Here is a 27,477-nt window from a genome sequence, read left to right on the forward strand (position 1 = left end):
GCAGCCGGCTCGGCCCGGCTCGGCTCGGCTCGGCTCGGCTGGGCTCTTCTCAGCTCTGGCGGCCGCTGTGGCGCCGGTCGGGCACCCGGCCGCTGTCCTCCTGCCTGCCGGGCAGCGGAGGGGTGGGACTCCCCGTCGGGGCGGGGCTGGGCGACGTCCCCAGTATGGGGCGGACGGACCCAGCCCCGCCGACGCCGACGCCGCCACCGCCGCCACGGCCACCACCGCCTGGCCCGGCAGGACCGGGGCGGGGCGGGGCGGGGCGGGAGAGCGCTGAGGCGGGGCGGCGCTGCGCCTGCCCCCGCAGCACCGGTTGCCGCGGGCCGGAGGTGCCCGGTGGGGCTGGGTCGGAGCGTGAGGTGGAGGGAGAAGGGCGAGGCGAGGGGAAGCGAGGGATCCCTCGGAGCCGTGCTCTGCCCTCGCCTGCCGCGTCAGGGTCGGGTTGGTTTGGCTGTGTTTGGGCTCTTGCCGCTCCCGACAGCGGACGTGCTGCGTGCCGCGCCGGTCCGTGAGAGCAGCGGTGCCAAAATGCTTTTAGGGACCAAAACGCCTCGGAAAGGCAGAGCGGAGGGTGAGCGGGTAGGTGCCTCAGGCTCAGCGCTGGTGACGGAAGGCCGGGCAGTTCCATTTGGAACTGGTACTATGACGTTAACCGACTTTGGGAGCTTATCTTGCGACCCGGGAGAAGCAGACCCTCAGACCCCGGTGAAACACTGGGCAGACGCGCCTTGGGAGAGCAGAGAAACCCCTGGGCGGACGGAGACCACGGTCACGACCCCGGAGCTGACAAACTCGGAGCCCTTCGCTTCCAGGTAAGGTTAAAGTGATAATTGACTGCGGGTTTCCTGGGTTGGCAGATGGATTATTTTTTATGAAAGCAAACAAGTGTGGCCTCTGGGGGTGTGGGGGTGGGGGTGTGGGTGTGTGTGTGTGTCCGTTCGGGATGTTCCTTATTTCGAATTTGTGTGTGTGTGTGTGTTTGGTTTTTGGTTTTTTTTTCGGGGGTTTGGTTTTACTTTTCTGTTGTTGGTTTGGTTTGGGCTTTTTTGTCTTCCTGTAGTGTTGCTTTGTGGAAGTATAGTTTGCAATTTAGAGACATAGAAGTGCCTTCATGTCTTCATGTCTACCTGTAGTAGTTTCCTGTTGCTCCTTATTTCTACTTAGGCATTTTTGTGTATGTTGTTGTTTTACAGTCACTGCTGCAAATGTTTGTTTTGTCATGAGACAAATGCGTAATCGCTGCTCCCCACTTAAACACAGTGTTGTGAGTGGGGTTTTTAGTTTGGTTGTTGTCGTTTGGGGTTTTTTTAATATTTGTTACCAGCTATTTAGTCCTTCAAGTTATTTCTTTGCGACTGAGTGACAGGATCTCCTTCTGGAATGCTTTGTGATATTTTGAAGTCAACCAGAACTTTTATCTTTGATACAGATATGAACGATGACTATAAAGAGGAGAATACCTTCAATATTTAAAAAGCTGTCATTCAGGTGGGCCAACAAATGGCGTGCCAAGAAAGTGACAGCATGCACCGCAAACTTTGGCTGGGTACAACCTGCAGAAGAGCCAAAGAAGGGACCAGGAGGTTCTATTTATTGTAGAAGCACGGAAAAACCCAAGCCTTTTGGCCAGGGAGAGCTAAGTAAGTGTGCCTTCTGTCCTTCCCCCCTTTTCTTCAGAACAAAAACCCCAAAAGTTAGAAAACGCAGTTCTCATTTGTTGCACTGATATAAAACAGGGTTGTGATGAATAAAGCCTTCAGCGCTAGGCTGCAATTTTGTGAGTCCCCTAAGGCAACTGAAGGGACTGGTGCTAGAAAATGATGGTTCAAAGCAGTGTGTTGACCTGCAAATTCAAGTGGCAGTGTTTCAGCTGTTCCATCATGTGTTTTTGGGTTGTGGAGTAGACCTGGTTCTTCTGGGTGCTCCTGCAGAATGCTACCTTTTAAACAGCCTTTTTCAAACAGAAACCGTAAATAGTTTTGGAAATCTAATTTTCTTGCAGTTGTTAACGATGGAATTGCCCCACCACGTGAAATTCTTTTTCCACCTGAGAAAATCTGCATGGATTGGCAACAGCCACTGAATGTTGGAGTTGGACTGCAGAATCTGGGCAATACGTGTTACCTTAATGCTACTCTGCAGTGTTTGACATACACACCTCCTCTGGCCAATTACATGCTGTCTCTTGAACACAGCAAGTCATGTGAGTACTTTCTAGCATTATTATAAGTATGTCGGGCAGCTGCAAAGGTGGAAGAAGAACAGGGATTCTGTGGAGAAAACTCGCGGCTTTCCCATTTTACCTGTAGAAGCCGGCTTTGAACGCGATCTTCGCGGTGTTTTCCAGCCTAAATGATTCTGTGATTCCATGGTTATTTAGCAGGGAGCTCGGAATGGCATATAAAGTGCATTTGTTCATTTAATGCACAATGGTAAAGTTGCAAGTAAGGACCATTTCTTGCTTTGTGTGAATAAAGAAGTACGTTGCAAAGGAAGGCATTTGATGAACATTTGGGATTTGGGTTTCCTGCTGGTAGAAAGGAGGTAAAATTTAGGATGTTGGCATCATAGCTTCTTTGTGTCTGCAGCCTAGATACCGTAGTGTGTTAATATTGCAATAAATGACACGTTCACTCTTGACCCATTAAAAAGGCCCACACCCTAGAAAGCACTACGAGCCAATTTCTGCTGTCCTGAAATGGAAATCTGTGTGGGGCAGTATTAAAATGTAGACTGGTTTTATTCTAGTTAAAAGTTCGTATTTTTTGAACGTTGGAATTTGTGTTCTTTGCACTTCTATGCTTGAATTGATTTAGGCATAGGAGCCTCTTTTCATCTCCATCTAGGTCTATTTTGACAAAGGTACATGCATGCTTTTTGGTTTGGCATCTTAGTGTTTATTCCTAGAAATGTAAGTGTGTTTTTTTAACATAGATAAAAATGTTTCCAGTTAAGAACCCTGTTGCAAAAGGGAGGGCAGAAATAATTTAATCTTTCCTTTCTCCCGGAGGTTTCTTAGCTCTGTGTCACGTAGCTCACCTCACAGCAGTATGCTGAAAATAACAGGCATTCTCTCTTAGTGCTGTGTCATCAATGTCAGTAGTGTTTTGTCATATATTCGGCAGCCTGTGGAGTTCACATTCGTGTCAGCCTGCAAAAAAAAAAAAAGTCATTGCAATAGTGACTTAGATTGCTCATCAGAAAATGCATTTTAATGCAAACTCAGTCATCATTTAAATTCTGTACAGGATTGTGTCTTAAAATGCCACAAAACTGTCGGGATATTGACGCCTTAGGAGAAGAGGATGCACATGAAGAATGCACATTGTACCTTTAGCTTAAAGACTATTAATTCATAAGGCTGGGTTTTGGTTTTTTTGTAGCAATGCATATTTGGCTAGACTGTTGCTTCTTTCACTCTTCAGGTCATGAAAAAGGCTTCTGTATGATGTGTACATTGGAAGCTCACATTAACCAAGTCCTGTGTTGCTCTAATAATGCTATCAAACCTACATCTGTTATCCATGGCCTTAAAAGTAAGTAATTTCAGATGGTTTTATTTTGATATATTTGGTAACTTTTCAAAGAACTATTTGATGCATAGGAATGATTTTGATACTTGGAAGGAAGATACTAGAAATACAAGTTTTCTTTCAATTTCTACGAGATAAATATGACCACCTTCTTATTTATTAGGAATAGGAAAGCATTTCCGTTACGGCAGTCAAGAGGATGCACATGAATTCTTGTCCTTCACTGTTGATGCTTTGCAGAAAACTTGCTTGAATGGAAGCACCAAGTAAGCATAAACAAATTATTTAACTTTTGATTGTTCTCTAGCCCCTTTTACTCCTTTCTTTACTATACTGCATTAAAATCCGTGTCCTTGGTAAAAACTGTTTGAAGAGTTAAATCTGAGCCTCGCATCATCTGAGGTCTGATTTATCATTTCTTTCCAGGTTGGACATATCTTCTCAAGCCACCACACTTATTTATCAAATATTTGGAGGATACCTAAGATCCCAAGGTACTTGTTAAAAATCTTCCTCTCCTTTGAACTGGTCTGTGTCTGTTTGTCTGTAGTAAAGGACTTTGACTAAAGTAATACGTGTGAAGACTTTAAATTTGTCCAGTCAGTGTTAAGCATTTGTATTTTGATTCCAGTGAAATGCTTGAACTGCCAAGCCGTTTCTGATACGTACGAACCATTCCTCGATATTACTTTGGATATAGAGGTAAGGTGTTTTGTGAATATGGGTTGAGCTGTATGGGGACCTGTAGAGCCTTCCAAAGAAAGGCATTTTACTGAAAAAGATACACTGCTAAAAGGAAAGAGCTTGATGCTGGATGGGAGCGGCAATCCTTTGGTCTTGTGTGGAAGGCATCTAGATGCTCTCCATGTTTGCAGTGGGTTTAAGCTGTAAAAGCAGTAATTATGTCTACACAAACACCTATACTCTCACACTTCTCCATTATCCTGCTTCAGCATACATCTGTCCTTAGGCTGATGGGTTTCACTGTTCTCATTCTTGATGCCATAGCATAGCACAGGTGCTGTCTGTGGCACTGCAAACTCTATTGTTTTGTTTCAGAGTAGAATCGTTTCCACAGGAGGTAAATGCTCAGCGTACTCTGAGGTTTCTGCCTCCTTCACAGTGGTTGCCGGTTGGCAGTAGGTCGCTTGAGGATGAACTAGCAAGGGTCTCTCGCAAACTACCAGGAAGCGTTTGAAGTTTTGCATTTCCAGTGACTTAGTGCTCTACTTTCTTATTCATCCAGGCCGTTACGTCTGTCACCGAGGCTCTAGAACAATTTGTGAAACCTGAACAACTGGGCGGAGAAAACAGCTATAAGTGTAGCAAGTAAGATTCTTACTAATTCCATCTGAACACAAGAGAACGCGTTTCATGTATCACATGAATATCTGGAAATAGAAGAATTCTGGCCATTAGCTCATATTAGACTTTTATTCCTTACTGCTGCCTCTACTGGTGTTTATTAGCCTTCGTAAGAGTGAGATTGCACACAGAAATATTTGTCTGGCCAGAAGTTACAGGGGATGTCTGCTAAGTAGTGGTGAGCTGAAGCATGGAGCTAAGGACAAGGATTTGGGGTGGGAGGCAACAATCAGCTTGCTGAAGGTCCTAGTGTTCCCTGTGGAACAAAGTGGGATTGGGTCTCAGTGCGTGTGAACGGTGGTCGTTAACATGAGCAGCCTCTAATGGCTCACTAAAAAATGTCTTGCAGGGTTCTCATGCTGAATTGTTGGGAAGCCTTTCCTTTTTGTCATTAGGATAGATGCTCAGATGTTTGCTTGGCTATCGAAAGATAATGTTCTAAATCCTTTGTTTTGTAGAGCTGTCCGCTTACATCCTGTTACCTTCTGTCTGTTAACAAGCTTGAAGTGCAGCGTATGGGTTCATAAGCCTGTGCGAGAGATGAACACTTGTTTGAGTTTTGGGAGGGGGAAGAATTTGCCGTTAACCGTTTGTCTGTGCTGGTTTTTAAGGTGCGAAAACATGGTTTCTGCCTCCAAGAGGTACACAATACATCGCTCCTCCAAAGTTCTCGTCATATCGCTGAAAAGATTTGCAGATTTTACTGGTGGCAAGATCAACAAGGTATATTTGCAGCCGTAAAGCAGCTTTATCTTCTTGGAATGGGAGATTTCCCCAAGAAAATATCATTTTAAACAGGGGAAGTTTAGATTGGGTATAAGGAAGAAATTCTTTACTGTTAGGGTGGTGAGGCACTGGAATGGGTTGCCCGGGGAAGCTGTGACTGCTCCATCCCTGGCGGTGTTCAAAGTCGGGTTGGACAGAGCCTTGGGTGGCATGGTTTAGTGGGAGGTGTCCCTGCCCATGGCAGGGGGGCTGGATCTAGATGATCTTAAGGTCCTTTCCAAGCCTAACTATTCTATGATTCTGTGATTCTATGATTTAAAAGTTGTTAATGCTTGCAGGCTGTAACTAGAGACTAATAACAATAGTCTAAGAAAAGTCCATCTAACAACTGTGGCTTACGGTAACCATAGGGGTATACCTCACTCTTAGAGCTAATTCTGCAGAAAAGAGTTCTCTGCAGCTTAAATGACTAAATGTTGTTTCTGAGAAGAGGTATTTTTCAATGAATCAAGAATATATTTGTGTGATCCTAGCCTGTGTTTTCAGAAGGGTTTTTCTCAGGCTGTTCCACCAAGTGATTCCGGGTAATTTTTGAATCTTCCTGTTTTGTGTTTAGGATGTAAAATACCCTGAATATTTGGATCTTCGAGCCTATATGTCCCAATCGATGGGAGAGCCACTCATCTATTCTTTATATGCAGTTCTTGTTCATTTGGGGTTTGGCTGCAGTGCAGGACACTATATCTGCTTCATAAAGGTGGGTACCAGCTTGATTTCTCCCAGGGTAAAATAAACAAAGAAAATCAATGTTACTGGTAACCACCGTTTTGATGGGGAAAAGTTGGATGGTGTGTTCTGTTTGATTTGGTTTGGATGGTTTGTGCTGAAGAGTTCTACCTGTGATGGCATTTGAGCAACATGCATTTTGTCTAAAGATGTCACTGTCTTTTATTTGCAGGCGGGCAATGGATTTTGGTATCGAATGAATGATGCCGTAGTGGAGCCTTCTGATATCCAAACAGTTCTCAATCAGCAAGCTTATTTACTTTTTTATGTCAGGTAATACCAACTCCTGAACCTGTTCAGAATATATTTACTTTCCTGTTACTGATACTTGTCTTTTTTTCAGGTGTTGTTATTTCTGTGCTAGGAAAAGATTACAATTTCTGGAATTTGGTTCTGTCTAACCTGAACTTGCCCACAGCATTTACTGCCTTTCATTGCTTGGCGTTAAACTGGTGCGCTTGTGTACATTGCTGTCTATCTGGTCTTTGTAGCTGGCTAATGTAGAAGAGGAGAAATTACGCCATAGATGATGTAAGGGTGAGCTGTCGCTCTGGCAAGGATAGTCATTGTAGGGAGACCATTGTCTGTTTTTTAGTTTGTAGTCTTGGTTGAGCCTTTTGTACATGTCTTGTGTGTCACATCATCTGTTCTTTTCAAATTTTAGAAGGGGGTTTAATCCAAGACCAGGCTGAAAGAAAAACTCTAAACTGAGATCACTGCTTTTTTCCCAAGGCGCTATGATTTGACACTTGGAGAACGTGGTTTTTACTTACCAGCACCGTCTGACCCCTGCTCATTCCTTGGTCAGTGGGGGCCTAATAGTAAGCAGGACGGATTTATGGGACCGCAGCTTCCTCCTCATATGATTAAGGTAATTTGCAGGGAGCAGATAATGGCACCAAATTGATAATGTTGTTTTCTTTTGACTGGGGGTGGGGGGTGTGTTGTTGTTTTGTAGCGTCTGAGTTTTATTTTCCCTCCCACACTGCAGCTTTCTTCACAACCGTCAGCAACAGCCAGAATTATTCCAACAGTGGCTAATCCTAAATTGTGCAGCCATGCTACTTCATTATACTTCCAACTCAAAGTGCTTTCTAAAGCACTGGGAGCTACGCTTTTGAGACGCTTGAAGGAGCCTATTAGTTCTTGATGATGATGATGATGATAAGAACAATAGTAGTAGTAATAATTCAATATCACTCCGCCAGTGTTCATTTAGCTGAGTCAGTGAAAACGATTTTTCTTGGTCCTGCGTACCAGAGCAATTATTGCAGTGTTTTCGGGGAATGTTTAAAGGGGAAAATAAATACATTTGGGAAGAGCTTTAGTCAATGTTAAGTTGTTTGTGTGGGTTTCAAAAATGAGGCTCATTTGATACCAATATGCAGTAAATCAAAAGCAGCAGGAATTAAACACACTTGTTGGACTTAGGTCGATATTGGAAGTGGGGTGTTTTTTCTTCTTAGGTAGTGAGGCAATTTGTAGAAATATTTAGTAGGAGAATTTAATGTTTTCATAAGTGCTGTGTGATTGCACATATTCATCTTGCAATCTTTTCTTTTTAAATACAGAATTCAAGTCATTTAAATGGAAATGGACCCCTAGAAGAGGATACAAATCGTGTTGGTATCTCCATAAAAAGGCTATCTTCAGCTCCAACAGCTTGCATTCAAAACTGGGCAATTACCAGGCCTTCAGCTACGGATCCATCGAAAGCCCAGAAGATCACTAGAAGTATTAATAACAAATTGCCTGAGCGGCAGACCGTGTCACAGGCTGGCCATCTTACCAGTGCTTTGGAGAATGAGGATCTCAGCAAGGCCGTTCCTTCCTCCACAATTACAAACTCTTTCAGAGCAGAGTCTACCTCAGATGCCTCTACAGTGGCAGTTGCTGCTGACATTTCCAGACAGGAAGTTCCTGATGAAATGTTTGTAGAGCCAGCAGTGAATGGAAGTCCTACACTCGGCTCCGATGCTACGGTTCCTTCCAGTGCAGAGTCTTCAGGAAAATCTGAGGTGTCGAATGGCGTGTTTAAAATGAATTTCAGCGTATCTTCCAACGGAATTGTGATTTGGGAGACGGTCGGCACATTGCAGAATTCCCATTCTTTCTGTGAGAGGGCTGAAAAAGAGAGTTCCCATCATGAGCTGCCAAAAAATGATTCACTAAATGGTGCTGTTAGTTTAGATATTGGATCTAAACAAAATGGACTGAAACTTGATGATTTTACTTGTGAAGTCCAACCTGCTAAACCTTCTGAGATTTTCTTCCCTGAAACAAATGGATTGCTTGAACCAGTGAGTTATGTTTGTTCCATCTAGAACTTCTCACCTATGGTGTCCTTAGTATTCAGGAGCGTTAAAATGTTCCTAATTCATGTGAAATACTGTGAAAACACACAGCACAAATTTCATCGTTAACACTTTGTGCTGTTGTCCCCTTAGAATTTGCAGAGCTGAACTGGCATGTGAGAACATGTCAGCTTCAGAAAAGTTCAGCTGAGATAGTACTTGATAAGTTTCATAAATATATTTGGGAGGGTGGGGAAGGGGTGATGTGTGAAATGGCAATAGTGCACGTAAGGCAAAGTGATCTTGCTTAATAACTAATGAGGAAATTTTGCAAACAGTTTTCAGCTAAAGGTAGTATATTTTTGTCTGTTAACGTCTGCATTTTAATTGTAGGTACCTGAATCTGAGTCACCGATTCCTCAAGAAATAATCTTAGAATCCCTGGCCTACAGCCACCTGAACAGGCTGTCAGCGCAAACAAGGTAAATGTATTATTCTGATATTAAATACGAGCAGATGCCTCTCAGAATAGTTCTGTTTCTTCACGGAATTATTTTCCTTTTTTTAACGATTGGATTTCTTTTTCCAATGTAAATTCCCCACCTCCTGCCCTCCCATTTTGGGGGGAGGGACTGACATTAATGAGTTGACTTTTTTCTAGTTAGGGGAGAGCGAACCTAGTGGTGCTGGCTACTGATGTGATGTAGAGCAGTGAGCAGAGGGAGACAAATGTGCTGGGTGTGGGTTTTTAATGTACTCCTTGCAGGCTCAAGAGAAGAAAAACACCTTCTCTGGGCGCTGCTGAATGAATAAGAATCGGTTTCTAAAGGGGACTGCCTTACAGAGTCTCTTTAGAAAGCTACAGTTTCCAAACCGTGTAAGGGAGTTTAGAAACAGACAGAGTTTACCAGTAGCCAGCAAATCTTTTACTTAAGGGGATTTTTGCTCCTAACATTTATCTTTTAGGTGAACTTTTCCAAGTGAAAAATGTGGTTTTATTTTGTGCAGTGTCCCTGCACCTCAGAAGTCTGAGGGCGATCGTCTTATGGAAACCGTAGTGACGGAAACAGTGTCTGTCTATGAACAATCCAGGACGCCTCTTTCCAACCTTGGCTGTGAGATTGAGAGTCCTTTTACTGTATCAGACTGTGAAACCATTGCTACCAAAGAAGTTGCTGAAAGTATTATAACAAAAGCTGATAACGTACAACCCAGTATCAACGGTCAGCACAAGGTTAGGAAAAAATCCTTGGATACTGAATGGGAATACGTTGGGCAGTGTGAGTCCGAAGACAGCAGAGACAAAGACAAACCAAGAAGACCAAAAGAACCTGCACTCATTGCAAAAGGAGACCCTTCGTATATCAAAGGGTCTCCTGAGAGTGAAGAGAAATTAGGGCAAACTTCCTCTGTGAAGTCTGACATTGAATGTAGTCCTAAAAAACTTGCATCTCTAGGTATTACAGATAAATGCCAAGATACGGAGGACATTTCTAATAACTATGTAGAGGTACCACCTGTTAATGACTCTTCTATTGCAAAGCTGGATAAAGTTCTGGAGAGTCAGTTCTCCAGACAAAATGAAGGGCTGAATAATAAAAAATGCGAAGAGGATAATAGGCAAAAATACGAGGAGAAGATACACGACTCCAAAAAACCTGACAAAGAACACTACCGAAAGAAGAGACAATACTCTGAGATTAAAGAGCAGAAGCAAAGCAGGAGCAAAGCGGATGATCGTTCCTACAAAAGGAGGTGCTCTCGCAGCATGGAAACAAATAAGCAATATCATCATAAGCAGGACTATTACAATGAAAGGAAGTACAGACCTTCCCATAATGAAAGAAGCAGTCCAAACAACAGCAGAAGCTCAGGAAAATACTCTCGTTATAGATCGCGAAGCAGAGAAAGAACAGAACAAGACAGGAATAGGTATTCCCATTCCAAAGGAGAGAGAACTTGGAGCAGGGAAAGATACTATCAAGATGAAGCACGGAGATGGGAAAAACGCAGGTGTTACAAGGGTTATTACTCTGTTCATGGAACAGGAGATGGTAGAGAGAGGAAGTCCTCTCATTTTGATAAGGACTTTGACAAATTGAGTCAGTTCTACAAATCACGTAGGGATCATCACTGCCAGAGCAGATGGGCTCGCACCAGTCACTCCAGGGAGGAAGGAGCCCATCACTTCAGTAGCCACAGAGGGAACTTCCGTCATGGTTCAGTACCTCAGCGGCAGTCTGAAAAACACTCTCGGGAAAGGCACGCACCTCCACCTGCCTCAGCTTGTGCACATTTTGACAACGCTTTCTGGGAAAATGAAAAACTTAGACTTGGCAAGAGGAAATACAGTGACAGAGAAGGAAGGGAAAGTGAAATGGGAAAGAAATGCTGCAAGACAGATGACCAAAGAATGAAAAAAGATGAGAAGGTCAAGAAGAAAAAGAAGTCCAAAGATAAATATCGAGAGAAGGATTACAAGTAAGCAGGGATTCCAGCATAATCTGCCATTTTTTTTCCTAACACTTTTCTCTGTGTTTCTCATGCCTGCCTTTTCCCCATTGTTTCTAAGTGATTTATGTAGGATAATTTGACTAGGTGTTGGTCATCAGGCTGGTCATTAGGTTGGTCAAGCCAACATAGGAAGGATGTTGCTGAATAGCGTTAGAACGCTAGACCTGGAGCACAAAGTTAAGAACCTGTCGTGGTTTAAGCCCAGCCTGCTGAACCCAGGGCAGAGCCAGATCTGCGCACTGTTCTTGATTAGGTTACAACAATTATGTATTTTTAATTCCACATATTCCACAAATAGCCCCTGTCAGGATTTGTGTACAAACCAAGACTTACTGGTCCTTAATCTGAGGGCTTATGTTTGCTGCATCCAAAGTCAGATGTGCAGAAATTACTACAAAATAGGTGACACACAGCAAGTCATCACCTGTGGTAAAAGAAATAACATTCCATACACGCATCAAACGCTGCATCCGTTTTCCTATTTTTAAGCTGCGAGTTTCCTTCAGCCTTCCGCATTTGCAATGACTGGGACTGGTTTGGCTTTAGTGAATGCTTTTGCCAGCAGGTGGCCAAATCTGGTTCTTTCTAAACCAGTCAAAAGTATAGGAAGAAATTCAATGTCTTGCACCCCACTACACAGGTCAGGGGCATTAAGATTAGTGCACTATCTGTGTAGGCGTAAGAGATGTTAACCGATAAACACAGTGCTAGAACCCCACTTTGATCCACTGCTTGCAACACAAGTGGGATATGAGGGCTGTGAAAAGCAATTTGTTAAGTCTGCAGAATTTGAGTATTTCCTCAGGTCCATAGATGTTAACGAACTTCCTGTTGTGGAAGGTCTGTCTTTAAAAATATTAAATGAATGGGTCTCAAGTAGGAATTTTCACCTTAGCATAGATCCAAACTGCAGTCAGTTTGGAAGTGGGGAAGCTACCTTCTCAAGTCCGTCGGATAATATAGTCACAGAGCAGGTGGAGCTGTGTGCAGGCTTGAGACTTCTCTTTCAGAAACCAAACCACTGAGACAGGGTTTGACATTGAATGTCATGACATGGAGTGACTTTGGCTTCTTTTGTCTTTCAGATGCAAAGCTCACTGATGGAATCCTTCGCTACCTAAACTAAACCTACTGACAAAACCAGCTACGTCTCATCGTCAAACCTGACTCTTTACCATCAAAACTGTACAATCAAGGCTGATGGTTTACCCTGAAACCTGGCTGTTTACCATCAAGAATGACTCTACCATCAAAACTGACTGTTTACCATCAAGCCTGGCTTTGCCATCAAACCTGACGCTTTAGCACCAAACCTGTTTTCCATTGAACCTGCCTTTACCATCAGAACTGACTCTCTACCATCAAATGTGACTTTTTACCACCAAACCTGACTGTTTGCACCAAACCTGACTGTTTATCATCGAACCTGGATTTGCCATCAAAAAAGATGAATCTTTGCCTTCAAAAACAACGACTCTTTATCTTCAAACTGGACTTTATCGATGTGGACCATCAAAACTTAGAATTTCTGATTGAAACATTTACCATCAAGACAAAATCCATACGTTTTAATTCCGTTCTCTTAATATACTGTCACTTGCCTGAAGTCTCAGTTGTCTTTGTCTCTCTAAAGTGGCTAGCTCCAGACAAATTCATAGGGTGATTTTAATTTTTATTATTAAATGCTATCAAACTGTGATGCACTTCATATTCACTGGTCCTGCATCAGGAGAGCAGTGATTGGGAACCTCAGTGAAATACAGTTCCTCTGACTTATCTGTCTGGTCTGATTAATCGACTTGAGGACAAGAGATCTGAGTTGTTCTTGCCTTATATTTGACTGAAGCTCATGGAAGGGAATGGACAAAATCCCTCTTTAATTCAGGGTGGGAAACCAGCTCTTAATGGAGTAACATTCACAGCAACACAGCTATGAGTGTTCAGCTTTACAAGAACAATCTATTTTGCAGGTGAGGAATTTTCTCTCTGAAAAAGTAAACCTGTCAATTTAAATCAGTGTGCCTAAAGGTAGGCAAAGAGGCCTTTGACTTACAAGAGCAGTTGCAAAATCAGATCTTAACCTCTGAAACCAGTAAATCAGCACAAGTAAGCTGTAATGTAAGCTTGATGTAAGCCACAAGTCTTAGCTTGTAGGATTTGGTCTACAAGAGACCTAGCTTTTCCAGCCAGCATATCTACATAGGGATGTACTAAATCTGAAAAATATGCATTGTTTTCACCTAGAAAGCATTCTAGTTGCTGCTCAGTTGGCAGAGGTTCAGTTTTGTACCAGTTTAAAGCGGTTCAAAATGTTTCAGTAACGTAGCGCTTATTTTGTCAGAATAGCGTCAATTTTAAGCCAGTCCGGCTGAGCCGAAGTTTCCTGTACATTTCTCTGCCTGCACTGCACTGGCACCGCGGCTGATGGAAGTGGCCACACAGCTCAGCTGCTGAGCGGAGCCGGCACGGCAAAAAGAAGGGAAAGAGAGCGGCGGGAGCAGCCGGCTCGGCCCGGCTCGGCTCGGCTCGGCTCGGCTGGGCTCTTCTCAGCTCTGGCGGCCGCTGTGGCGCCGGTCGGGCACCCGGCCGCTGTCCTCCTGCCTGCCGGGCAGCGGAGGGATGGGACTCCCCGTCGGGGCGGGGCTGGGCGACGTCCCCAGTATGGGGCGGACGCACCCAGCCCCGCCGACGCCGCCACCGCCGCCACGGCCACCACCGCCTGGCCCGGCAGGACCGGGGCGGGGCGGGACGGGGCGGGAGAGCGCTGAGGCGGGGCGGCGCTGCGCCTGCCCCCGCAGCACCGGTTGCCGCGGGCCGGAGGTGCCCGGTGGGGCTGGGTCGGAGCGTGAGGTGGAGGGAGAAGGGCGAGGCGAGGGGAAGCGAGGGATCCCTCGGAGCCGTGCTCTGCCCTCGCCTGCCGCGTCAGGGTCGGGTTGGTTTGGCTGTGTTTGGGCTCTTGCCGCTCCCGACAGCGGACGTGCTGCGTGCCGCGCCGGTCCGTGAGAGCAGCGGTGCCAAAATGCTTTTAGGGACCAAAACGCCTCGGAAAGGCAGAGCGGAGGGTGAGCGGGTAGGTGCCTCAGGCTCAGCGCTGGTGACGGAAGGCCGGGCAGTTCCATTTGGAACTGGTACTATGACGTTAACCGACTTTGGGAGCTTATCTTGCGACCCGGGAGAAGCAGACCCTCAGACCCCGGTGAAACACTGGGCAGACGCGCCTTGGGAGAGCAGAGAAACCCCTGGGCGGACGGAGACCACGGTCACGACCCCGGAGCTGACAAACTCGGAGCCCTTCGCTTCCAGGTAAGGTTAAAGTGATAATTGACTGCGGGTTTCCTGGGTTGGCAGATGGATTATTTTTTATGAAAGCAAACAAGTGTGGCCTCTGGGGGTGTGGGTGTGGGTGTGTGTGTCCGTTCGGGATGTTCCTTATTTCGAATTTGTGTGTGTGTGTTTGGTTTTTGGGTTTTTTCGGGGGTTTGGTTTTACTTTTCTGTTGTTGGTTTGGTTTGGGCTTTTTTGTCTTCCTGTAGTGTTGCTTTGTGGAAGTATAGTTTGCAATTTAGAGACATAGAAGTGCCTTCATGTCTTCATGTCTACCTGTAGTAGTTTCCTGTTGCTCCTTATTTCTACTTAGGCATTTTTGTGTATGTTGTTGTTTTACAGTCACTGCTGCAAATGTTTGTTTTGTCATGAGACAAATGCGTAATCGCTGCTCCCCACTTAAACACAGTGTTGTGAGTGGGGTTTTTAGTTTGGTTGTTGTCGTTTGGGGTTTTTTTAATATTTGTTACCAGCTATTTAGTCCTTCAAGTTATTTCTTTGCGACTGAGTGACAGGATCTCCTTCTGGAATGCTTTGTGATATTTTGAAGTCAACCAGAACTTTTATCTTTGATACAGATATGAACGATGACTATAAAGAGGAGAATACCTTCAATATTTAAAAAGCTGTCATTCAGGTGGGCCAACAAATGGCGTGCCAAGAAAGTAACAGCATGCACCGCAAACTTTGGCTGGGTACAACCTGCAGAAGAGCCAAAGAAGGGACCAGGAGGTTCTATTTATTGTAGAAGCACGGAAAAACCCAAGCCTTTTGGCCAGGGAGAACTAAGTAAGTGTGCCTTCTGTCCTTCCCCCCTTTTCTTCAGAACAAAAACCCCAAAAGTTAGAAAACGCAGTTCTCATTTGTTGCACTGATATAAAACAGGGTTGTGATGAATAAAGCCTTCAGCGCTAGGCTGCAATTTTGTGAGTCCCCTAAGGCAACTGAAGGGACTGGTGCTGGAAAATGATGGTTCAAAGCAGTGTGTTGACCTGCAAATTCAAGTGGCAGTGTTTCAGCTGTTCCATCATGTGTTTTTGGGTTGTGGAGTAGACCTGGTTCTTCTGGGTGCTCCTGCAGAATGCTGCCTTTTAAACAGCCTTTTTCAAACAGAAACCGTAAATAGTTTTGGAAATCTAATTTTCTTGCAGTTGTTAACGATGGAATTGCCCCACCACGTGAAATTCTTTTTCCACCTGAGAAAATCTGCATGGATTGGCAACAGCCACTGAATGTTGGAGTTGGACTGCAGAATCTGGGCAATACGTGTTACCTTAATGCTACTCTGCAGTGTTTGACGTACACACCTCCTCTGGCCAATTACATGCTGTCTCTTGAACACAGCAAGTCATGTGAGTACTTTCTAGCATTATTATAAATATGTTGGGCAGCTGCAAAGGTGGAAGAAGAACAAGGATTCTGTGGAGAAAACTCGCGGCTTTCCCGTTTTACCTGTAGAAGCCGGCTTTGAACGCGATCTTCGCGGTCTTTTCCAGCCTAAATGATTCTGTGATTCCATGGTTATTTAGCAGGGAGCTCGGAATGGCATATAAAGTTCATTTGTTCATTTAATGCACAATGGTAAAGTTGCAAGTAAGGACCATTTCTTGCTTTGTGTGAATAAAGAAGTACGTTGCAAAGGAAGGCATTTGATGAACATTTGGGATTTGGGTTTCCTGCTGGTAGAAAGGAGGTAAAATTTAGGATGTTGGCATCATAGCTTCTTTGTGTCTGCAGCCTAGATACCGTAGTGTGTTAATACTGCAATAAATGACACGTTCACTCTTGACCCATTAAAAAGGCCCACACCCTAGAAAGCACTACGAGCCAATTTCTGCTGTCCTGAAATGGAAATTTGTGTGGGGCAGTATTAAAATGTAGACTGGTTTTATTCTAGTTAAAAGTTCGTATTTTTTGAACCTTGGAATTTGTGTTCTTCGTATTTCCATTCTACGGTTGAACTGATTTAGGCGTAAGAGCCTCTTTTCGTATCCTTCTAGGTCTATTTTGACAAAGGTACATGGATGCTTTTTGGTTTGGCATCTTAATGTTTATTCCTAGAAATTTAACTGTGTTTTTTTAACATAGGTAAAAAAGTTTCCAGTTAAGAACCCTGTTACAAAAGGGAGGGCAGAAATACTCGTACATACTTCCTTTAATCTTTCCTTTCTCCCAGAGGATTCTTATCTCTGTGTCACGTAGCTCACCTAACAGCAGTATGCTGAAAATAACAGGCATTCCCTCTCAGCGCTGTGTCATCAATATCTATAGCGTTTTTCATGGATATTGTTTTTTGGTTTTGTTCTCTTTTGGTGGCAATGCTTATTTGACTCGACTGTGTTGCTTCTTTCACTCTTCAGGTCATGAAAAAGGCTTCTGTATGATGTGTACATTGGAAGCTCACATTAACCAGGCCCTGTGTTTCTCTAATAATGCTATCCCACCTATGTCTGTTATCAATGGCCTTATAAGTAAGTAATTTCAGATGGTTTTATTTTGATATATTTGGTAACTTTTCAAAGCACTATTTGATGCGTAGAAATGATTTTGATACTTTTAGAAACGTGAGTTTTCTTTCATTTTTTAGGAAATAAATATAACCTCCTTCTTATTTATTAGGAATAGGAAAACATTTCTGTTACGGCAGTCAAGAGGATGCACATGAATTCTTGTCCTTCACTGTTGATGCTTTGCAGAAAGCTTGCTTGAATGGAAGCACCACGTACGCATAAACCACTTATTTAAACTTTAAATGTTCTCTAGCCCCTTTTACTCCTTTCTTTACTATGCTATATTAAAATGAATGTCCTTGGTAAAAACTGTTTGAAGAGTTAACTCTGAGCCTCGCATTATCTGAGGTCTGATTTATCATTTCTTTCCAGGTTGGACATATCTTCTCAAGCCACCACACTTATTTATCAAATATTTGGAGGATACCTAAGATCCCAAGGTACTTGTTAAAAATCTGCCTCTCCTTTGAAGTGGTCTGTGTCTGTTTGTCTGTAGTAAAGGACTTTGACTAAAGTAATACGTGTGAAGACTTTAAATTTGTCCAGTCAGTGTTAAGCATTTGTATTTTGATTCCAGTGAAATGCTTGAACTGCCAAGCCGTTTCTGATACGTACGAACCATTCCTCGATATTACTTTGGATATAGAGGTAAGGTGTTTTGTGAATATGGGTTGAGCTGTATGGGGACCTGTAGAGCCTTCCAAAGAAAGGCATTTTACTGAAAAAGATACACTGCTAAAAGGAAAGAGCTTGATGCTGGATGGGAGCGGCAATCCTTTGGTCTTGTGTGGAAGGCATCTAGATGCTCTCCATGTTTGCAGTGGGTTTAAGCTGTAAAAGCAGTAATTATGTCTACACAAACACCTATACTCTCACACTTCTCCATTATTCTGCTTCAGCATACGTCTGTCCTTAGGCTGATGGGTTTGACTGTTCTCATTCTTGATGCCATAGCATAGCACAGGAGCTGTCTGTGGCACTGCAAACTTTATTGTTTTGTTTCAGAGTAGAATCGTTTCCACAGGAGGTAAATGCTCAGCGTACTCTGAGGTTTCTGCCTCCTTCACAGTGGTTGCCGGTTGGCAGTAGGTCGCTTGAGGATGAACTAGCAAGGTTCTCTCGCAAACTACCAGGAAGCGTTTGAAGTTTTGCATTTCCAGTGACTTAGTGCTCTACTTTCTTATTCATCCAGGCCGTTACGTCTGTCACCGAGGCTCTAGAACAATTTGTGAAACCTGAACAACTGGGCGGAGAAAACAGCTATAAGTGCAACAAGTAAGATTCTTACTAATTCCATCTGAACACAAGAGAACGCGTTTCATGTATCACATGAATATCTGGAAATAGAAGAATTCTGGCCATTAGCTCGTATTAGACTTCTATTCCTTACTGCTGCCTCTACTGGTGTTTATTAGCCTTCGTAAGAGTGAGGTTGCACACAGAAATATTTGTCTGGCCAGAAGTTACAGGGGATGTCTGCTAAGTAGTGGTGAGCTGAAGCATGGAGCTAAGGACAAGGATTTGGGGTGGGAGGCAACAATCAGCTTGCTGAAGGTCCTAGTGTTCCCTGTGGAACAAAGTGGGATTGGGTCTCAGTGCGTGTGAACGGTGGTCGTTAACGTCAGCAGCCTCTAATGGCTCACTAAAAAATGTCTTGCAGGGTTCTCATGCTGAATTGTTGGGAAGCCTTTCCTTTTTGTCATTAGGATAGATGCTCAGATGTTTGCTTGGCTATCGAAAGATAATGTTCTAAATCCTTTGTTTTGTAGAGCTGTCCGCTTACATCCTGTTACCTTCTGTCTGTTAACAAGCCTGAAGTGCAGCGTATGGGTTCATAAGCCTGTGCGAGAGATGAACACTTGTTTGAGTTTTGGGAGGGGGAAGAATTTGCCGTTAACCGTTTGTCTGTGCTGGTTTTTAAGGTGCGAAAACATGGTTTCTGCCTCCAAGAGGTACACAATACATCGCTCCTCCAAAGTTCTCGTCATATCGCTGAAAAGATTTGCAGATTTTACTGGTGGCAAGATCAACAAGGTATATTTGCAGCCGTAAAGCAGCTTTATCTTCTTGGAATGGGAGATTTCCCCAAGAAAATATCATTTTAAACAGGGGAAGTTTAGATTGGGTATAAGGAAGAAATTCTTTACTGTTAGGGTGGTGAGGCACTGGAATGGGTTGCCCGGGGAAGCTGTGACTGCTCCATCCCTGGCGGTGTTCAAAGTCGGGTTGGACAGAGCCTTGGGTGGCATGGTTTAGTGGGAGGTGTCCCTGCCCATGGCAGGGGGGCTGGATCTAGATGATCTTAAGGTCCTTTCCAAGCCTAACTATTCTATGATTCTGTGATTCTATGATTTAAAAGTTGTTAATGCTTGCAGGCTGTAACTAGAGACTAATAACAATAGTCTAAGAAAAGTCCATCTAACAACTGTGGCTTACGGTAACCATAGGGGTATACCTCACTCTTAGAGCTAATTCTGCAGAAAAGAGTTCTCTGCAGCTTAAATGACTAAATGTTGTTTCTGAGAAGAGGTATTTTTATAAGAATCAAGAATATATTTGTGTGATCCTAGCCTGTGTTTTCAGAAGGGTTTTTCTCAGGCTGTTCCACCAAGTGATTCCGGGTAATTTTTGAATCTTCCTGTTTTGTGTTTAGGATGTAAAATACCCTGAATATTTGGATCTTCGAGCCTATATGTCCCAATCGATGGGAGAACCACTCATCTATTCTTTATATGCAGTTCTTGTTCATTTGGGGTTTGGCTGCAGTGCAGGACACTATATCTGCTTCATAAAGGTGGGTACCAGCTTGATTTCTCCCAGGGTAAAATAAACAAAGAAAATCAATGTTACTGGTAACCACCGTTTTGATGGGGAAAAGTTGGATGGTGTGTTCTGTTTGATTTGGTTTGGATGGTTTGTGCTGTAGTGTTCTACCTGTGACGGCATTTGAGCAACATGCATTTTGTCTAAAGATGTCACTGTCTTTTATTTGCAGGCGGGCAATGGATTTTGGTATCGAATGAATGATGCCGTAGTGGAGCCTTCTGATATCCAAACGGTTCTCAATCAGCAAGCTTATTTACTTTTTTATGTCAGGTAATACCAACTCCTGAATCTGTTCAGAATATATTTACTTTCCTGTTACTGATACTTGTCTTTTTTTCAGGTGTTGTTATTTCTGTGCTAGGAAAAGATTACAATTTCTGGAATTTGGTTCTGTCTAACCTGAACTTGCCCACAGCATTTACTGCCTTTCATTGCTTGGCGTTAAACTGGTGCGCTTGTGTACATTGCTGTCTATCTGGTCTTTGTAGCTGGCTAATGTAGAAGAGGAGAAATTACGCCATAGATGATGTAAGGGTGAGCTGTCGCTCTGGCAAGGATAGTCATTGTAGGGAGACCATTGTCTGTTTTTTAGTTTGTAGTCTTGGTTGAGCCTTTTGTACATGTCTTGTGTGTCACATCATCTGTTCTTATCAAATTTTAGAAGGGGGTTTAATCCAAGACCAGGCTGAAAGAAAAACTCTAAACTGAGATCACTGCTTTTTTTCCCAAGGCGCTATGATTTGACACTTGGAGAACGTGGTTTTTACTTACCAGCACCGTCTGACCCCTGTTCATTCCTTGGTCAGTGGGGGCCTAATAGTAAGCAGGATGGATTTATGGGACCGCAGCTTCCTCCTCATATGATTAAGGTAATTTGCAGGGAGCAGATAATGGCACCAAATTGATAATGTTGTTTTCTTTTGATTGGGGGTGGGGGGTGTTGTTGTTTTGTTTTGTAGCGTCTGAGCTTTATTTTCCCTCCCACACTGCAGCTTTCTTCACAACCGTCAGCAACAGCCAGAATTATTCCAACAGTGGCTAATCCTAAATTGTGCAGCCATGCTACTTCATTATACTTCCAACTCAAAGTGCTTTCTAAAGCACTGGGAGCTACGCTTTTGAGACGCTTGAAGGAGCCTATTAATTCTTGATGATGATGATGATGATAAGAACAATAGTAGTAGTAATAATTCAATATCACTCCGCCAGTGTTACTTTAGCTGAGTCAGTGAAAACGATTTTTCTTGGTCCTGCGTACCAGAGCAATTATTGCAGTGTTTTCGGGGAATGTTTAAAGGGGAAAATAAATACATTTGGGAAGAGCTTTAGTCAATGTTAAGTTGTTTGTGTGGGTTTCAAAAATGAGGCTCATTTGATACCAATATGCAGTAAACCAAAAGCAGCAGGAATTAAACACACTTGTTGGACTTAGGTCGATATTGGAAGTGGGGTGTTTTTCTTCTTATGTAGTGAGGCAATTTGTAGAAATATTTAGTAGGAGAATTTAATGTTTTCATAAGTGCTGTGTGATTGCACATATTCATCTTGCAATCTTTTCTTTTTAAATACAGAATTCAAGTCATTTAAATGGAAATGGACCCCTAGAAGAGGATACAAATCCTGTTGGTATCTCCATAAAAAGGCTATCTTCAGCTCTACCAACAGCTTGCATTCAAAACTGGGCAATTACCAGGCCTTCAGCTACGGATCCATCGAAAGCCCAGAAGATCACTAACAGTATTCATAACATATTGCCTGAGCGGCAGACCGTGTCACAGGCTGGCCATCTTACCAGTGCTTTGGAGAATGAGGATCTCAGCAAGGCCATTCCTTCCTCCACAATTACAAACTCTTTCAGAGCAGAGTCTACCTCAGATGCCTCCACAGTGGCAGTTGCTGCTGACATTTCCAGACAGGAAGTTCCTGATGAAATGATTGTAGAGCCAGCAGTGAATGTAAGTCCTACACTTGGCTCCGATGCTACGGTTCCTTCCAGTGCAGAGTCTTCAGGAAAATCTGAGGCATTTAAAATGAATTTCAGCATATCTTCCAATGGAATTGTGATTGGGAAGGTGGTCAGCACATTGCAGAATTCCCATTCTCCCTGTGAGAGGGCTGAAAAAGAGAGATCCCATCATGAGCTGCCAAAAAATGATTCACTAAATGGTGCTGTTAGTTTAGATATTGGATCTAAACAAAAAGGGACTGAAACTTGACGATTTTGCTTGCCGGGTCCAGCCTGCTAAACCTTCTGAGATTTTCTTTGCTAAAACAAATGGATTGCTTGAACCAGCGAGTTATGTTTGTTCCATCTAGAACTTCTCACCTATGGTGTCCTTAGTATTCAGGAGCGTTAAAATGTTCCTAATTCATGTGAAATACTGTGAAAACACACAGCACAAATTTCATCGTTAACACTTTGTGCTGTTGTCCCCTTAGAATTTGCAGAGCTGAACTGGCATGTGAGAACATGTCAGCTTCACAAAAGTTCAGCTGAGATAGTACTTGATAAGTTTCATAAATATATTGGGGGTGGGGAAGGGGTGATGTGTGATTTGGCAATAGTGCACGTAAGGCAAAGTGATCTTGCTTAATAACTAATGAGGAAATTTTGAAACAGTTTTCAGCTAAAGGTAGTATATTTTTGTCTCTTAACGTCTGCATTTTAATTGTAGGTACCTGAAGCTGAGTCACCGATTCCTCAAGAAATAATCTTAGAATCCCTGGCCTACAGCCACCTGAACAGGCTGTCAGCGCAAACAAGGTAAACCGGGTATACTCTGATGAAAACAAGATTTCATACAAGTTTATCGTTGTTTTACCCCTTTACTAATTCTATTTAGTAGAAAGCTTTGAACCAGTACAGCAAATTCCACACTGTACATGTAGGGTTGCAGATGTCAGCACCGAGCATGTATTATTCTGGTACTAAACACAGGCAGATGCCTCCTGGAATGCTTCTGTTTCTTCATAGGATGATTTCCCACTTTTTACCATTGGAATTCTTTCTCTGTTCTCTTTTTTTGCATCCTAGGATATGTGCAAGCCAATACAGACCTTCCCATAAGGAAAGAAACAGTCCAAATAATGGCAGAAGCTCAGGAAAATACTCTCGTTATAGATCCCGAAGCAGAGAAAGAACAGAACAAGACAGGAATAGGTATTACCATTCCAAAGGAGAGAGAACCTGGAGCAGGGAAAGATACTATCAAGATGAAGCATGGAGATGGGAAAAACGCAGATATCACGAGGTTTATGACTCTGTTCATGGAACACGAGTTGGTAGAGAGAGGAAGTCCTCTCATTTTGTTGAAGACTTTGACAAATTGAGTCAGTTCTACAAATCACGTAGGGATCATCACTGCCACAGCAGATGGGCTCACACCGCTCACGGCAGAGAGGAAGGAGCCCATCACTTGAGCAGCCACAGAGAGAACTTCCGTCATGGTTCAGTACCTCAGCAGCAGTCGGAAAAACACTCTCGGGAAGGGTACGCACCTCCACCTGCCTCAGCTTGTGCACAATTTGAGAACTCTATCTGGGCAAATGAAAAACCGAGGCTTGGCAAGAGGAAATACCGTGACACAGAAGGAAGCGAAAGCGAAGTGGAAAAGAAACGCCTCAAGATAGATGATAGATATCGAGAGAAGGATTACAAGTAAGCAGGGATTCCAGCATAATCTGCCATTTTTTTCCTAACTCTTTTCTGTGTGTTTCTCATGCCTGCCTTTTCCCCATTGTTTCTAAGTGATTTATATAGCATAATCTGACTACCAGTTGGTCATTAGGCTGGTCATTAGGTTGGTCAAGCCAACGTAGGAAAGATGTTGCTGAATAGCGTTAGAACGCTAGACCTGGAGCACAAAGTTAAGAACCTGTCGTGGTTTAAGCCCAGCCTGCTGAACCCAGGGCAGAGCCAGATCTGCGCACTGTTCTTGATTAGGTTACAACAATTATGTATTTTTAATTCCACATATTCCACAAATAGCCCCTGTCAGGATTTGTGTACAAACCAAGACTTACTGGTCCTTAATCTGAGGGCTTATGTTTGCTGCATCCAAAGTCAGATGTGCAGAAATTACTACAAAATAGGTGACACACAGCAAGTCATCACCTGTGGTAAAAGAAGTAACATTCCATACACGCATCAAACGCTGCATCCGTTTTCCTATTTTTAAGCTGCGTGTTTCCCTCAGCCTTCCGCATTTGCAGTGACTGGGACTGGTTTGGCTTTAGTGAATGGTTTTGCCAGCAGGTGGCCAAATCTGGTTCTTTCTAAACCAGTCAAAAGTATAGGAAGAAATTCAATGTCTTGCACCCCACTACACAGGTCAGGGGCATTAAGATTAGTGCACTATCTGTGTAGGCGTAAGAGATGTTAGCCGATAAACACAGTGCTAGAACCCCACTTTGATCCACTGCTTGCAACACAAGTGGGATATGAGGGCTGTGAAAAGCAATTTGTTAAGTCTGCAGAATTTGAGTATTTCCTCAGGTCCATAGATGTTAACGAACTTCCTGTTGTGGAAGGTCTGTCTTTAAAAATATTAAATGAATGGGTCTCAAGTAGGAATTTTCACCTTAGCATAGATCCAAACTGCAGTCAGTTTGGAAGTGGGGAAGCTGCCTTCTCAAGTCCGTCGGATAATATAGTCACAGAGCAGGTGGAGCTGTGTGCAGGCTTGAGACTTCTCTTTCAGAAACCAAACCACTGAGACAGGGTTTGACATTGAATGTCATGACATGGAGTGACTTTGGCTTCTTTTGTCTTTCAGATGCAAAGCTCACTGATGGAATCCTTCGCTACCTAAACTAAACCTACTGACAAAACCAGCTACGTCTCATCGTCAAACCTGACTCTTTACCATCAAAACTGTGTACAATCAAGGCTGATGGTTTACCCTGAAACCTGGCTGTTTACCATCAAGAATGACTCTACCATCAAAACTGACTGTTTACCATCAAGCCTGGCTTTGCCATCAAACCTGACGCTTTAGCACCAAACCTGTTTTCCATTGAACCTGCCTTTACCATCAGAACTGACTCTCTACCATCAAATGTGACTTTTTACCACCAAACCTGACTGTTTGCACCAAACCTGACTGTTTATCATCGAACCTGGATTTGCCATCAAAAAAGATGAATCTTTGCCTTCAAAAACAACAACTCTTTATCTTCAAACTGGACTTTATCGATGTGGACCATCAAAACTTAGAATTTCTGATTGAAACATTTACCATCAAGACAAAATCCATACGTTTCAATTCCGTTCTCTGAATATACTGTCACTTGCCTGAAGTCTCAGTTGTCTTTGTCTCTCTAAAGTGGCTAGCTCCAGACAAATTCATAGGGTGATTTTAATTTTTATTATTAAATGCTATCAAACTGTGATGCACTTCATATTCACTGGTCCTGCATCAGGAGAGCAGTGATTGGGAACCTCAATGAAATACAGTTCCTCTGACTTATCTGTCTGGTCTGATTAATCGACTTGAGGACAAGAGATCTGAGTTGTTCTTGCCTTATATTTGACTGAAGCTCATGGAAGGGAACGGACAAAATCCCTCTTTAATTCAGGGTGGGAAACCAGCTCTTAATGGAGTAACATTCACAGCAACACAGCTATGAGTGTTCAGCTTTACAAGAACAATCTATTTTGCAGGTGAGGAATTTTCTCTCTGAAAAAGTAAACCTGTCAATTTAAATCAGTGTGCCTAAAGGTAGGCAAAGAGGCCTTTGACTTACAAGAGCAGTTGCAAAATCAGATCTTAACCTCTGAAACCAGTAAATCAGCACGCACCTCCCATGTATTCTTGGTAAATGAGGAGCTATGCAACAGTAGGGTTTCACACTTTATTTTAGAGACAGTCTCCAGGCTGAAGCAACAGGTCCTCCTGATAAATGAAAACGTTACGATTGCAGTGGATTTACATAGAACGTCACATTTTAAACAATGATTGATACAGAGTATGTCATGCAAATCACTTGTGTACGCCAAGTTACTACTTAGATCAGTCCCTATCTGTGCAGCGTTTACATTTTATATTCAAACTGTAGCTAGAAACATTTTCTAAGAAAATCTAGAAATGGAACTGGTAAGCCACAAGTCTTAGCTTGTAGGATTTGGTCTACAAGAGACCTAGCTTTTCCAGCCAGCATATCTACATAGGGATGTACTAAATCTGAAAAATATGCATTGTTTTCACCTAGAAAGCATTCTAGTTGCTGCTCAGTTGGCAGAGGTTCAGTTTTGTACCAGTTTAAAGCGGTTCAAAATGTTGCAGTAACGTAGAGCTTATTTTGTCAGAATAGCGTCAATTTTAAGCCAGTCCGGCTGAGCCGAAGTTTCCTGTACATTTCTCTGCCTGCACTGCACTGGCACCGCGGCTGATGGAAGTGGCCACACAGCTCAGCTGCTGAGCGGAGCCGGCACGGCAAAAAGAAGGGAAAGAGAGCGGCGGGAGCAGCCGGCTCGGCCCGGCTCGGCTCGGCTCGGCTGGGCTGGGCTCTTCTCAGCTCTGGCGGCCGCTGTGGCGCCGGTCGGGCACCCGGCCGCTGTCCTCCTGCCTGCCGGGCAGCGGAGGGGTGGGACTCCCCGTCGGGGCGGGGCTGGGCGACGTCCCCAGTATGGGGCGGACGGACCCAGCCCCGCCGACGCCGACGCCGCCACCGCCGCCACGGCCACCACCGCCTGGCCCGGCAGGACCGGGGCGGGGCGGGACGGGGCGGGAGAGCGCTGAGGCGGGGCGGCGCTGCGCCTGCCCCCGCAGCACCGGTTGCCGCGGGCCGGAGGTGCCCGGTGGGGCTGGGTCGGAGCGTGAGGTGGAGGGAGAAGGGCGAGGCGAGGGGAAGCGAGGGATCCCTCGGAGCCGTGCTCTGCCCTCGCCTGCCGCGTCAGGGTCGGGTTGGTTTGGCTGTGTTTGGGCTCTTGCCGCTCCCGACAGCGGACGTGCTGCGTGCCGCGCCGGTCCGTGAGAGCAGCGGTGCCAAAATGCTTTTAGGGACCAAAACGCCTCGGAAAGGCAGAGCGGAGGGTGAGCGGGTAGGTGCCTCAGGCTCAGCGCTGGTGATGGAAGGCCGGGCAGTTCCATTTCGGACTGGACGTTAACCGACTTTGAGAGCTTATCTTGCGACCCGGGAGAAGCAGACCCTCAGACCGCGGTGAAACACTGGGCACGCACCCCTGGGAGGACAGCGAGACCCCTGGGGGGTCACAAACTGCGGCTCCTGTGCGGAGAGACGCAGACCCTCAGGCCGCTCTCTGCTCCGTACAACTCGCGGTCCCCGATCTCGGAGGCGCCAGTAGTGGCAGGAAGCCTTGCTGGGCTCCGACAGCGAGGAATGAGAGCTTCGAATGCCTCTCTACTTCGTGTACCTAACTGGCTTCCAGTTAATATCTTCCTTAACTGGAATAACTGCGAGTTTCCCAGCTTGGCAGCTGCATTCTTTTTTATGACAGTAAACGAGTGCGGCGTGTTTGTGTTCGGGATGTTCCTCTTTTTTTTTTTTTTTCACTCGCTTTGGACTTTTTTCTGCCGGTAGCGTTGCTTTGTGGAAATGGAGTTTGCCATTAAGAGACATAAAAGTGCCTTCATGTCT

The 27,477-nt window shown here is 44.2% G+C and overlaps 2 protein-coding genes across 2 annotated transcripts; both read left to right on the forward strand.

Moving 5' to 3' along the window:
- Nucleotides 1-1,438: 1,438 nt before the first annotated feature.
- Nucleotides 1,439-11,189, forward strand: LOC308222340 (ubiquitin carboxyl-terminal hydrolase 42-like; the record flags this gene model as incomplete). The annotated part of the gene is made up of 14 exons (XM_080620237.1): nucleotides 1,439-1,640; nucleotides 2,003-2,203; nucleotides 3,426-3,536; nucleotides 3,697-3,799; nucleotides 3,960-4,027; nucleotides 4,165-4,235; nucleotides 4,780-4,862; nucleotides 5,510-5,621; nucleotides 6,241-6,381; nucleotides 6,583-6,683; nucleotides 7,143-7,281; nucleotides 7,982-8,710; nucleotides 9,098-9,186; nucleotides 9,713-11,189. 14 exons carry the CDS (start codon nucleotides 1,439-1,441, stop codon nucleotides 11,187-11,189), a joined length of 3,627 nt encoding a protein of 1,208 aa, XP_080476363.1.
- A 3,940-nt stretch (nucleotides 11,190-15,129) lies between these two features.
- On the forward strand, nucleotides 15,130-23,540 carry LOC308222343 (ubiquitin carboxyl-terminal hydrolase 42-like; the record flags this gene model as incomplete). The annotated part of the gene is given in 16 exon segments (XM_080620240.1): nucleotides 15,130-15,331; nucleotides 15,694-15,894; nucleotides 16,903-17,013; nucleotides 17,162-17,264; nucleotides 17,425-17,492; nucleotides 17,630-17,700; nucleotides 18,245-18,327; nucleotides 18,975-19,086; nucleotides 19,706-19,846; nucleotides 20,048-20,148; nucleotides 20,609-20,747; nucleotides 21,450-22,076; nucleotides 22,078-22,174; nucleotides 22,318-22,448; nucleotides 22,554-22,642; nucleotides 22,913-23,540. Coding segments are annotated over 16 exon segments (2,904 nt in total).
- Nucleotides 23,541-27,477: the final 3,937 nt, after the last annotated feature.

The sequence above is a fragment of the Psittacula echo genome, assembly GCF_963264785.1.
Source record: "Psittacula echo genome assembly, chromosome: 5".
In the NCBI taxonomy this organism is placed as follows: domain Eukaryota; kingdom Metazoa; phylum Chordata; class Aves; order Psittaciformes; family Psittacidae; genus Psittacula; species Psittacula echo.